A 13735-nucleotide genomic window follows, 5' to 3' on the forward strand; every position below is an offset into this window, starting at 1 on the left:
TGGCAACTATTATAATAAATAATAAATACAGAAGGACATTATTTTCTATCCTTATTGTGATTCTCTTTTCAACTGTTTTGTGCATTAGTGTTTCACCTACAGTTCATTAAAACGTGGTTTAAATGAAAAGCTGTATATGTGGGAAGCATAAATATGCTAATATTATGTGCAATCTGCATAAACAGAGATATCTTGTATCCAAAATCGAGATTTTGGATTGATGCTTAAGAAAAGTTGTAGACTGTAGACATGAAGATTTGTAAGGACTTTGCCCAGAGGAATTTAATACATGTGGTGAACATATGGAAGAGCAGCACAGTCACAGGCTGCTTGGGTTTTCTCTGAGTGCACCAACTTCCTCCCACAGTCCCAAAAACACACATTAGGTTAAGTGGCCACTCTACATTGCCCCTAGTCTGTCTGTGATCATTGGCCCTAAGACTGACTGGCAACCAGTCCAGGGTGTACACCACCTCACGCCTGTATTCAGCTGGGATAGGCTTCAGCCCTCCCTGCCACCCAGATGGATGGGTGGAACATATGGAAATTCTAACCCAATGGTGGCTCTGGGTGGAAGGTTAGAGCTATAAAATATGTCATGAAAACTGATCTTGCATTAGAGCCAATACAATTGTACAATAAACAATGACATTTTATATTGACAGAAATAGAAATGTGCGGACATAAATTCCAAAGATATGTTTAAAGTAATCTGGTCCTGGATAGGTTGTGTCTCCAACCAGTTTGTCCACCAAAGACAAGCTGTTTTGTTTTGTTTGTTTGTTTTTAAAGAACTTTGTCAAATTATTCTTGTTGACTGATTTTTGAAAAACTAACATTGGTATCAGCCTAAAATAAAAATCTATTTCCATTAGATGTAACTGACCATGTCCTGTAACTTAAATTTCGATCAGTGAATAGCTCGTACAAAAACCGTCAAGGGAATAATATTTCAAAACTCAAAAGGTTGTTTCGGTATAAATACTCTGACCAAGAACGGTCCTTTGCATTTATGTCAGTACAAGGTACTGCATATAAAGGAGACCATTTGACTCAGTAGAATTGCTGTAACAGGTTAGAGTTTTCTGACACAGTTGGTAGCAGTGAACAAAGTTCTGCTGTGCACCACTTTTCTCTACCAGAAAGGAAAAAAAAATAATGCAAAATTTCTGATTTAACATGATTTGTACTGACTTAAATAAAAAAACATCTTGATGACCCAGTCATTTGTCTCATATCACATTTCAGAGTAACATCTTCAGTCAGGGCTAAGCATTGGTCAGGCTCCATAAGGGTCACTGTAATAATTGATTATGTAACTGAAGCAAATTTCAATTGCATTTCAGATTATAGAGAAGAAACTATGTATGCATTTTTTCCTAGAAGAACTGAAAATTAATGAAACCAAGTATGCTTCTTTCATTTTAAATCCCTTTAATTCAGTACCTAAACTACTTGACTGTAAAAGCTGATTAACAATAGCCTTTTCACCAGAGGAAACAGGAGACAGCCACTCTAAAACATTGCAGTCCATCTGATCCCCCCCAGAAAGCTGACCCATGTCAGGTGACATCATTCATACTGTAGAGGAATGAAGAATACACCATTGTTCTGTGGAAGAACTCATACTATTAGCAACAAGCAGTCAAAAGTTCAATGTAGGAAGTTTCAACATACAATTAGAGTTCCAACACTCTTCAGGCTGTTTCCAGATATTCATTCCATAAACTCGAAGACACTGACATGTCTGTGCAAACGTCCACTGGTAGTATACCAGCTGAATTCGAACACTCTGCAGCTGACAGCTTGAGCTCCTCCAAACTGTGACATCTGTTCCACAGTTCATTCTCAAACCATTACTGCTACAGGTAATACTTTGTTGTGCTCTATTGGCAGATGGCAGCTAAGTGAAAACCGTAGCAGATAGATGTCCTCTGGCTGTTAATTTACAGACAAGGTGGTCTTCTGTCAACTCCCACAGCAGCTGGTGAGGTGTTCGTACAAGCACCACGGCCCCAGCAAAGCTGCCGACCCTTACAAAGAGTCCCCACAACTACTCAGGCCTCCTTTCTGTGCTGGGGTAACCACTCCAGCATGTTTTCAACCCGAGTCTGCAACAGGGGAGAGTCCCTCTGCATCATCCCTGTCCTCAAGAAGCCACACCCCCAAGAGCTGAACAATTTCAGGCCGGTCGCCCTGAAAACAACCGTCATAGTTTACGTACCAGGAGAAGGTTGGGTGCTGTTGTGAGGATCATGTTTTTCGATTTCTCCAGCACCTTCAACACCACCCAGCTGCTGAGAGACAAACTGACAGTGACGGGAGTGGACTCACACCTTGTGTTATGGATTACAGACTCTCACCAGGAGACATGAGTATGTCAGGTTGAGGGTTGCACCTCTGACTGTAATCAGCAGCACAGGAGAAACCACAGGGGACGGTGCTCTCCCCTGTCCAGTTCGTCTTGTACACCTCAGACTTCAAATACATTTCAGACATGTCAAATGCAGAAGTTTTCAGATGACACTGCAAGTGTGGGGTGCATCACAGATGGACAGGAGGAGGAGTACAGGACCCTGGTAAAGGACTTCGGGGTGTGGTGCAGGTCTAAACACCACTACACATCAACATCACCAAAACCAAGGAGATGGTGGTGGACTTCTGAAGGCCCAGGCTCCACTCGCATCCCGTGGCCATCGACAGGGACTTTGTGGAGTTTGTCATAACCTACAAATACCTGGGACTGCAATTAGATAACAAATTGGACTGGTCACCTAACACAGACACATTGTACAAGAAAGTACAGAGCTGGCTCTACTTCCTGAGGAGGCTGAGGTCCTTTAGCATCTGCCAGAAGCTGCTGCAGATGTTCTGCCAGACTGCTGTCCTCTTATATGCTGCTGTACAGCACTAAGAAGGACGCCTCATGGCTGGACAAGCTGGTGAGGAAGGCTGGCTCTGTGGTGGGGACAGAGCTGCAGTCCCTAACATCTGTGGCAGAGGAAAGGGTTCTTTCAAGTTCTGGTCCATAATGAACAATGTCCATCACCCTCTGCATAGCACCTTGAACAGGCAGAGGAGCACACTCAGTGACAGGCTGCTGTCTCTGTCCTACTCCACAGACAGGTTGTCCCTCAGGCCATACAGCTCTTCAACTCCCTAGGAGGACAGAATAAGACCGTGTTGCTGGAGGGTTTCACATTGCACATTTCCTCAGTCACTTATCACTTTATCACTAAGTAATTGTTTGAATTTCCCTCGGGATCAATAAAGTATCTATCTGTCTATCTATGTGTGTGTGCTCTGCTTTCCTCTCACACCACATGACAACGAGGTTTACATGTACAGATACTGGAGAATGTCTGTCCAGTGCTCCTACACACCATACAATAACAATCATATATTTCAATTTAGTTTTGGACATTTTTATTCTACATAGATCAAGATTTGTCAACATGAGCATGAAGAAGTTTTTCTTGATTTTCGTTTGGCCACCATGGACTCTCTACAAAGCCACCTTAAACCCCAGTGATATCATGCAACCACAGTGTCCCCAGTTTGAGTACACTGGGGTAGTGCTGTTTCCCACAATGTCACTAATGTCAACTTTAAAACTACAATCAGTGGCTTTAAGTAAAAGAAGCGACGCTACTATGTAAAAATTCCCTTTACAAAAAATTGTAACTTCCAACTGTAAATTTTCTAGTTGTCCAGAAGTAAGCCTCCATTTCAAATAGCGTATATCAGAGACGGTTACATTTTTAAAACTTTTCAAATTCAAATAAGAAAACTCCCCGTTGTCAGGCCTGCTGCTGCTTTAATTTGCTACCGATGCTGTTAAGGAAGCAGTGCAACACATCTTTGATGTTTACCTGTTGCACTGATGAAATCAATGTATTACTCTTCATGTAAACATTGAACTAACATCACCCAGTTCTCAGGAAGAGGTGTCTGGAAAGAGGTAGAGATATGTTGTTGTTTGTTTTATGTATGCAGTAATCGGTGATTATTAGATAGATTTAAATCTCCAAGCAGCATGTTAATGACCACAATGTTCAACACACAACAGTGTGGAGATAAACACACCTATTTCTGCATTCTAGGGACGGTGAAGAGTTTCAGCTTACACATGCTGTTAGTCTAAAGTTAATTTTTATGAACTTCAGAATTAACAGCATCACTAGTGAGGTATAGTGATACCAGTCATTAAAACATGGTCTCATTTACAGCTCATTTACAGATTTACACACAATTTATGACTATTTGTCAGTAACTCATTCATTTAACTTCACATGACCATGATAATTTTCTGAGAAATTAATTGTATTTTTGACATTACTTTTAAAGGCATAATAGGCAGCAATTGTAAGTTACTGTTTGTAAACACATCAGTGCCACACATTTGTGGGTCATAAGGGAGAATTGAGAGATTTTATTTATATGCTTCTAGTTTTTCTTTAATGTTTTAAAGGAAGTTTCCCCTATGAACATGATTTAAGCTATCTAATCTGATATAATTAATCTAAAACGGGCTCAAGTTTAAAGACACACTTTGTATCACACAGCATCACAGGAATTCCCAAAATGCACTATATAGACAAAATTATCCAGACACATCTCTTTATGGGGCTGTTTGTCAGGTGATAGGCCAAGCCACTTACTTCCAGGGAAGGGAAATCTTAATGCTTCAGCATACCAAGACATTTTGGACAATGCTTTAGGACAATGCAATGAGGACCTTTTTCTCTTCCAGCATGACTGTGCCCCAGCGCACAAGTAAAGACATGGTTGGATAAGTTTGCTGTGGAAGAACTTGACTGGCCAACACAGAGCCCTGACCTCAACCACATGGTTACATTCAGAAACATTCCTGTGGAACATGTCAGACATCTGAGTAATATTAACAAGGCTTCTCCAGACTGGTGAGTATCAAGTAGCTCAGGACAGGTGCACAGGAATCAGATCCTCTTGTATCCCTCTTGTAAGAGATATTTAACAAGATGTTCAGGTTAGTAGTTCTAGAAGGGGCTCAATACTGAACTGTTTCCAAGAGAGAAATAACAGGTTTGAGCTCATTATTTTTAGTCATTAACACGTACCAGCTTCATCATCATCAGGAGTGGAAAATTAGACATGTACACATACATACACTATGGCCCAATTTGTGCCTGTCATGTATTACCATGGCTTTAGAGTCAACAATCTAAGCATATGCTTTTCAGAAAAATACCCAGCAATCTTTAAAAAACTCATAAGGTGTTTTAACAACATTTAACATTTGTTAGAAAATCACTTCTGTTTATCTTATAAAAAAAAAAACATTTCATCCGAAATTTGCAGCTCTCTTTTGAATTCAGGTGAAGAAATATATCTCACGTCTCATTTTGACATTAGTATTTGTACCATATAAATGCATCTTTGTGTGGCAATATAAACTAATTGAAAGTATCAATACGAACAACTATGCCAATATCAAAAATAAACAATAAATGCTGGTCAATTTTTCTACAGTAAGATACAAAAAATATGACATTTCCACCTTGTTTGCATCCTTGTTTGGGAAACAGAGTCACAAAATGTTTTGTATTATTCAAAATTACTGGGTATTTATCATTTAGAATAACAGATGCTGAGCTGACTCATTGTAATAGTAATAAAGAAGAGGTAAAAACATTTATTTATGTATCATTACGTTCAGAAGTTTCAGGCATGTTAAGATGAAAATAGGAACTCTGGAAGATCCTATGTGTAGGATTTTGTTGAATCTATTAGCAGACATGGAGTATAATATTTATAATTCTGTTTTCATTTGTGTATAATTACCTGAAACTACGAGTCACTGAGTTTTCTTTACCTTAGAATGAGCCTTTTCTATCTACAAAGGGAGTCCTCTTCCATAGAGTCTGCCATGTTTCTACAATAACCAGAATGGACAAACCAAACACTAAGTCTGAAGACAGCCTTTAGAGTACTTCTCCTTGTAAAAACAAAATGGTCCTTTCACTCTCTGTTGAGATAAAACATACAACCCTCCCTCGATTTATTACTACAGTCACGAAAGCATGCCACGGGGTCAGAGGCCAAGGGTCAAGCCCATGTGGTTTACACTAACTAAATGCAAAGAGGAAAACAAGCAAATGACCAAAGAGTGGAAGTGCAGAGAAGAAACTTTTTGCTTTCTCATGTATAAACCACACTCCGCTCAGTTTTCAGTTTGATTAGTCCGTCTGTTCAGAGACCAAAGGTACCATATTTAGGAAGGAGACTTACCGCAGACTATCTCAATCTGCCTTTTTCTTTCTCTCCCATCAAAGTCTGGTTGTTCCTAATTAAACGGCTTCTGTCCCAGTCTCTCTCGCCCTCCTCCGCAATCCTCCTTTCAGCCTCTCCCCCCACCAGCTTCTCTTCAGTCCTGGTCAAGTCTTGTCTTAAAAGGGAGCCACCAGCTGCTACCATGAGGCCCTGGCTTTGGTGCCCAGGCTGGGCCTGGACTACTGGAGCACGTGGGAATTGTTTAGCATCCAACAAGTCTTTGTACTGTATCTCAGGCCTGATCATTCTCAGACAAGCTGTCCTGGTGGTGTTGTCCAGCCCCAGCTGGAGCTCATAGCCAAGAATCTTAACTAATCCACTCTGGAATGGCCGTATGTTTTTGTCTCGGATCCGGTGTGCCTCAACAGGCTTCCCACCATCCCTGAGACAAACCCTGGCCAGATCTTTGCGCCGCATCCTGAGAAGAGCTACTTCCTGCTCCATCTGGGCGTGACCAAATCTGTCAATTTCCTTCCAGAAGGTCCGGTTGAAGGCTTTGTATAAGTACCAGTCTAAGGCATTCCACTGCCGCAGCTTCTCCTTCTGTTCCTCTGTTAATGACAGATTGGGCATTGTCTTGGCTTGTGAACGTCCCCCTCTACCACCGACACCAGCTGCTGCTGCTGCTTTGCCCACCCAACTCCCACTTATCCCACCAGCGCCACCTGGCTTCTGCTGCCGAGCATTGAGGCTGAATGAGACAACAGCATCCAGTGGCCAGCAGAGAGCATGTCTCAGCAGGATCATGGACTGGTCAAAATACTCAGACACTAGAATCAGGTTGAAGGCTCGGTGGATCATGGCCTGGCCGCGCTGAGCCAGTGCTACAGAGAAATTGGCATTGTGGTCCATGCCAAAGTCAAACCATAGCAGGTTGCGGGCATAGTGGTTGTTGCGGAGGTGAGGATCGTAGTATTTCTTAGGGTCATCGGCAAAGTCACCCAAGCCTTTGGTTTTCCGAAAGGCAGGTGCTACCTCTTTGTAATAAGCAAAGGAGGACTCGGCCAGAGCGACTGGATCCCTGATGATAGAGAAGTAGAACGTGTCTGCAGGCATCACCTTCTCAACCTAACAAACAGAAGAGGAAAATATGTAAATAAAAAAATGTGCTGTTAATCTGGAGCAATTCAATTTTAACAATAGTATACGGTGTGTTATTTTGTCTGTCTGAGCAACAGAAGCCAGGTGCAGAATGTTTCTGTATGTTATTCTTTTCTGGCAAATGATCATCAGCGAGCAGTCAGTCTCTTTAAGAAGAAAACTCTTCAGGTGGTCCAGACAGCAAGAGATTGCTGGTATTGCCCTTTAAATAGAAACAAGGCAGCAACCACGTCACAGAAGTCAGAGACAGTGGCAAAGGAGGGAAGCAGCTGATCTTGTCCTTGCCTCCCTCCCTCACCCTGCCTGAAAGCATGTTTTCTTTCTTTACAGAAATATATCACACTTGTACGACAAGAGCACAAGGAATTAGACCCAAATGCAGAGGCACTAGAGGCAGAACTGATGATGTTCAATACTTTTAATGCAAAAAAAAAAAAATCCAAAGTGCAAAAACAAGCAAGGTCTGTGAGCACAAACCAAATGTCCAAAATCACTGGGAGAAATAAACATGAAGAAAATGCTAGAGTGTTTGCCACATAAGGGAAGACAACCTGGCAAAGACTGAAGAAAACACCAAAATATGCTATGAAGGAGAGGATAACAAGTGACAGGTGAAACTAATCAGGGCAGGGCAGACAAACATGGAGGTTTCTATAGAAAGACAAGAAGTGAACTTACACAAAGAAAAAGGAGAGATGAGTATATAAATAAATAAAACTACAAACAAATCCCATGACCTGACAAATAATATAACTTGTTATTTTCACAGTTGGTGATGCTTCCTGTAACTTTAAATTTGTGTTTTATAAGGTTAAAAAAAGACCAAGAATTATTTTCCTGTTGTTTTCCCTTTTAAATAACTCACCTCCAGCTTGTTAAATCTCATATGATTGCCCATGATGTGGAACTCCACTGCTCTAGGACCTCGATAACCTTTGACCCTGTGAGCGTTGAAGGGAAGTGGGTAGCCCAGCTGGTAGCCCAAGGGAAGGGCAAAACGGAGGTCACGCTCTTCTCCGAAGCGGTACAGCATATTGAGCACAGTGCTGCTAGCCGTCTTGTGGGTCTTGAGGAACATGATGTGAGTATGTGGCTGACAGGAGCCCAGAGAAGGCCCCTGAGCATCAGGGGACAAAAAGATGGAGCGAGTAGCTGTCTGGTAACTGCTGGAGGACAGGAAAGGAGCATTTTAACATTGGACCACATTTCAAACTGTTTCAAGCTGTTTCAGAGAAAAATGCTCTTCATTGCCAAGCACCAGACAGCAAACAGAGACATTTGAAGACTAGCTTTTGAACACAGTGCAGTATTTAGTAGCCAGATATCTTTCTCAAGTGATGGTGAAAGCCAAATTAGAGCAAAAAAAATGAGTGATTACTAGACTCACGTCCATGATGTGGGTGCGAATGAAACTCTGAATGAATGTGTAAACATGCAACTGTTAATGTTCAACATAACCTTGTAGGGTGATAACACACTATACAGACAATAATACTGGGACACCTGACCATTACACCAACGGGGACTTTACTGACTACCCATGGAATGTGTAAATATTATAAATAGCTTTTACCAAACAAGCAGTCCAAGGTTGAGAAGCCCTTTTTTTCCCCTTTATCTCCTGCTTTTGGTTAGGGAGTCAGATTAGATCCCTGTATTTTCTTTTGTTTTATTTTTGGAACGAGGTAAGTTAATCTGTACAAAAACTAGATGGTTTTGTTTGTCATTTTGGGCCTTGCTCAAGACCAATAAATTAATTAATAAAGACCAATAAAAAAAACTTTTGTTTTTGACTGCATCCCGCTGTAGTTCGGGTTATCCTTGGGGTCTGGGGAAAACGAAGAACGAACGAAGTGCCGCTTTCCCTTCCTGAGTCGCTGGACAGTTTGCGAAAATCTTTCTCCACGGTCTCACTGAACTCCGCCCACATCCAGATTTTTCCTTCCACGACTGCCCGAGCCGTGCATCATTTTGCCTCCCAGTAGCTGTCAGCTGCCTCAGGAGGTCAACAAGCCAACCATGCCCTGTAGGACTCCTTCTTCAGCTTGACAGCACCCTTCAGCACGGTGTCCACCAGCACGTTCGCCATGACTAGCACCAGCAACCTTCTAACCGCAACTCTAAACAGCCGCCTCAGCAATGGCAGCATGGAAGATGACCCACTTGGATTCCATGTCCCCCAAACCCTCAGTGTTTGTTTAGGTCTCCCAAGTCTGGCAACTAATTATGACTTTGATCATGAAAGTTTTCCAGATTAAACAGATACTTGAACCACTATCTGAACAGGGTAAAACCTACTCCGTCTTAATTTAATCACTGTCCAAATATAAACAGCTATTCTAAACAGTATTTTAGAAAAGAAAATGACTTGTATGACCAACATCCTTATGTAGGCAAATTAAATCTATGTAAAATCTTGTGCTCTTACAATAAAATATTGAAAAATGGAATCAGATACCTCTTGTTGAAGATGACCCCTAGCAGCTGGCCAGCAAATGCAAGGGCCACAAAAAGCAGAAGTACCTTCCACATCCAAACTGGACCCAACCGACCACACACCAGCCATCGCAACATCCTGAGAAGAAGGGTACAGGGGGATGATGGATGGATGGATGGATGGAAGGAAGAAGCAAGTAAGATGATGTAAAAACAGAGTAGGTAAAGAGATGGAAAGAGCAAGAAAGGGGGAGAAAGAGAGAGAAAATAGAGAGGAATAGAGAGGGGAGAAATATGGATGATTTATAAAACAAACATGACTGAGACATCATAATTATCATTATCATTATAACAGGGAGGAAAGACAAGCGAAAACATCTAGAGAATACCAATGTTGACTATTCAGAATTTCATTTCAGAACAATATTTATCTGAAATATATTTTTGTCATTTCTTCTTGATTTTATATTATTACTTCATTTCTGATGTTATATAGTTTTATACATCATAAACATAGAATAAACAATAAATCAAACAGAGAATAGCCACTAAATCAAATAGGGATGAAAACCCAGAAGATGTTTCTTAAAATCTGGTGATGTATTAGTGCACCCAAAACCACCAAGATGGTTTTTAAAATATTGAACATAAAAACTCCCATCAGTGACCTTCAAGGATTCAAGGATTTTTATTGTCATTTCACACATGTAGAAACATGAGGTGGAACGAAATTAGTTTCCCTGGTCCTGGTATAAGCCTGATAACCTACAAAATACCTAATGCTATAAATATAAATCAACACTATATAAATATAAAAACAATCAGAATAAAAAAAAGATATAAACAGTGAGTTAATTTAATTGGTAGTTAATTTGAGGATTTAGAGGTACCATTGGGTGGGTAGATAGTAATCAATATTATCCTTTATGATGGCTCCATATTAATGCATCGTGACAAAGTTCTACAATATCAAAGCAAAACACAAACTTTGGGAAAATGTTTAACTGATTAAGACAGTTTGCCAACCAAGATGGGATACCCAAGAAGTCAAGTCCAGTGATGCCACTCTTAAAAGGCACACCAATTTGTATTGTTTTAAAGTTAAATGTTTACATGTATGTATTCTTTTATCACAATATATAATCTCAATCAAACCATGTTTCCTTATGTTACCAATATTAACACCAAATCACAACAAGCTATCTTTACGACACTTTTCAAATAGAGTAGGTCTAGATCAGTCTTTACTACAGAAAGACCCAACATCCCCCGTGAGAAAGCGCTTGGCAACATCGGCAAGGACTATCTGCCTTTTAGAAGGCAGAAACCTAAAAGCAGACCCCGGCTCCAAGTGCACATCTGCCTTGATCAGTTGGGTTGAGAGAAAGAAAGAGAGAGAGAGAGGGAGGGAGAGACAGAAAGAGAGATGGAGGTAGGGAGGGAAGGGGACACAAAGACAGAGATGCATAGTAACAGCTACAATAACAGAGTACTGGAAATATAGGTAATAATAATAATGATTATATGCGCAGTAGTTACCATAATACTTGTATTTCACTGTATACCAGAGTTATTAAATTTAGAGTCTGTGGTAACTTTTCCAAGCTGGCACACCAGTGCTAATAGATTTTATGTCAAACAGTTGAAGCCGAGCTGAAGGGGAAGCAACCAAAGTGAGCGAGCAGGTTGCAGCAACTGGAACTATGGCAGGGTGTCTGGTGTCCAAAGTGTGTCGATAGTGTTTGTGTAATTACTCTCACTGCCACAAGGGGTAGACAAAACGTTCAGCACTGCTGGTTTAAACTAGATTCTGAATTCTATCTAATGACTCTGGCTTCTTCAGGTTTCAGTCATTCAGGATAAACTTCAAATTGGGAGTATTACTAAATTATATATAGGCAGATTATATATAGTTTTACACACATGGATGCATGTGATGCTATCAACCCCATCTAATCCAACAGCTCAACAGACAACGACAACCTATTGACTTTTTAAATGAATCCATTGCATCGGCTACTGTACTACTGAAATTTGAATGATTTGTCAATTATTAAGTTAATTTATTAAGTTTGAAAGCTTCTAGCTTTTACTGCTTCACAGACCATTTGATAAAAATAACTGTCAATATCTGAAGTTTTCTAAACTAAACAGAATCTTTCCACAAGACATCTTTTGTTGTAGGGATGTGAATACTGTTTGGTTTAATGTTGGTCAGACAAAATATGTCTGTGTAGATTCTCAGTCATCCAGGCCATCTTGTGTAGAGGACTATCTACCAATTAATCAGAACTGAAGAAGCCTTTTGAATGAGAGGTGAAACATCTTCGCTTTAAACTGAAGTCCAGTTGCCCCAACTGCAGCTCTTCTACATCAGGCAAAATAAGCAACCTAATGACATCTTTCAGATTTTATACTAAACAATTAATTGAAAAATGAATATGCTGAAAAATATCTATTTTAAATCTTAACTGTAATCTTAAACTCTAGCAATATACCATGTACTGATTTTCTCACATAAAATGATTAAACCACTAGTTAACATACAAAAAAACCTGCTTGTCATCTTAAAAAACTAAATATCTCTGGGTTTTGGACTGTGGGTTGAACAAAACTGTCAGTCTGAAAACATCTGCTTGGGCTTTGGGAACCTGTGATCTGTCTTTTCAAGACCCTCTGACTAATAAATGAATCCAAAATGAAAAAAACTGCTCTTATTGCTGCCCTAATCAGACCGGCTATATAGTGCTATATGATAATATATAATATACCGTAATGTCAGCAGGGCCGTAACAGAACCAAACCCTATGAAGGCCACAGAGTCTCCTTCTGGACTGATTAATGCATTTTCACTCTGGTCTGCTGGTTATGGTCGATTATCAATAACAATGATCAAAGCGCACCTCGCCTATGAAACAAAGGTGAAATCACTCCAGTAGATGGATGGTGTGAAGAACAGCGTTAACATACACAGAGGAATCAACAGGGCCCGCCACCCCACAGCCTCCGCCATAAAACAACAAATCCTTAAACACACTTCATTTGTATCCACACACACACACATGCATCGTGAAGCACAGGAATGTATCTCGCAGATTAGTGAACTTTCTACATAACTGACAATATGCTTAGAGAAAGGCCTTTGCGCGTGAAGGAGCCGCACGAGCCCACCCACACCTTCGCCTCTTTCTGTGCAAGATACACACCAACGGCACTTTATTCACCGCAATCCCAAGCGTCCCAGTCACTGTAAACCCCACCGGTTTCCGTCCAGACCCCGTCTCGTCGTATTTCTGCCATTCCTCTTAGTTATCTAACGTTACCTGGCTCTCCGTCTGAAAAGCATAGCTGTGTCCCCGGACCGGTATCGGTGACGGTGGTGTTACTGTGCAACTGCAGAGAGCTCGGAGCATCTCGGAGGCTTCAGCTGCAGCTGATCTACTGCCGGCACAGATCAGGCCATGGAGCCTGGATCGGTCTTCACAATTCAGAATTCCTTTCTTCCTTTCTATTCGCGAGATTATTTTACTGTGCGCCGTCAGATGGAAAAGCCAGCATTATTCTGGTGAGGTCCAAGACCACGCTAATGACCAAGACACAACGTTCACAATGGCCAAGACTGTAAACAGGGAGTGCGGAGAGGGGTGGGAGAGAAACAGAGAGAGAGGGAGAGAGAGAGGGAGGGAGAGAGAGAGAGGGAGGGGAGACATTTCCGTTGAGGACCATTGAAAAATAAAAGCGTTTTTAGGGACGTGCAGCAGAGCAATCTACAAAAACGGGATGCGTCCGAAGTAGTAGACAGAATTCTATATATACTGAAGCCTCAAGACATGATGGACAATTCTGATCTGAAACCAATTAAAAGTCTCTCCAGTAAGTTCTCTAA

General features: G+C 41.0%; 1 protein-coding gene across 7 annotated transcripts; it reads right to left on the reverse strand.

The window, feature by feature from the left end:
- Positions 1 to 708: 708 nt before the first annotated feature.
- gal3st4 (galactose-3-O-sulfotransferase 4) lies at positions 709 to 13521 on the reverse strand. Of its 7 annotated transcripts, none has more exons than XM_046380855.1 (5): positions 13173 to 13521; positions 9872 to 9988; positions 8279 to 8579; positions 6271 to 7380; positions 709 to 3159 (listed from the first exon to the last, which is right to left on the reverse strand). In XM_046380855.1, the coding sequence occupies exons 1-4, from the start codon at positions 13193 to 13195 to the stop codon at positions 6277 to 6279; spliced, it is 1545 nt and encodes a 514-aa protein (XP_046236811.1). In that variant the 5' UTR covers positions 13196 to 13521; the 3' UTR covers positions 709 to 3159; positions 6271 to 6276. The 7 variants fall into 7 exon arrangements, with proteins under 7 accessions (XP_046236811.1, XP_046236814.1, XP_046236813.1 ...); XM_046380858.1 differs by lacking the exon at positions 709 to 3159 and adding an exon at positions 3166 to 3951; XM_046380857.1 differs by lacking the exon at positions 709 to 3159 and adding an exon at positions 3958 to 4978.
- Between the last annotated feature and the right edge of the window lie 214 nt (positions 13522 to 13735).

The sequence above is a fragment of the Scatophagus argus genome, chromosome 23 (genome assembly GCF_020382885.2).
Source record: "Scatophagus argus isolate fScaArg1 chromosome 23, fScaArg1.pri, whole genome shotgun sequence".
In the NCBI taxonomy this organism is placed as follows: Eukaryota; Metazoa; Chordata; class Actinopteri; family Scatophagidae; genus Scatophagus; species Scatophagus argus.

What these genes read in the sequence shown, in the direction of transcription:
- gal3st4 (XM_046380855.1), bottom strand. Translation starts at nt 13,195, where the DNA reads ATGCTTTTCAGACGGAGAGCCAG. An exon ending in CTTTTCAGACGGAGAGCCAG is followed by an intron (nt 9,989 to 13,172) that starts GTAACGTTAGAT and finishes CCTTCTTCTCAG; the next exon opens with GATGTTGCGATGGCTGGTGT. An exon ending in TGAGATTTAACAAGCTGGAG is followed by an intron (nt 7,381 to 8,278) that starts GTGAGTTATTTA and finishes TCTGTTTGTTAG; the next exon opens with GTTGAGAAGGTGATGCCTGC.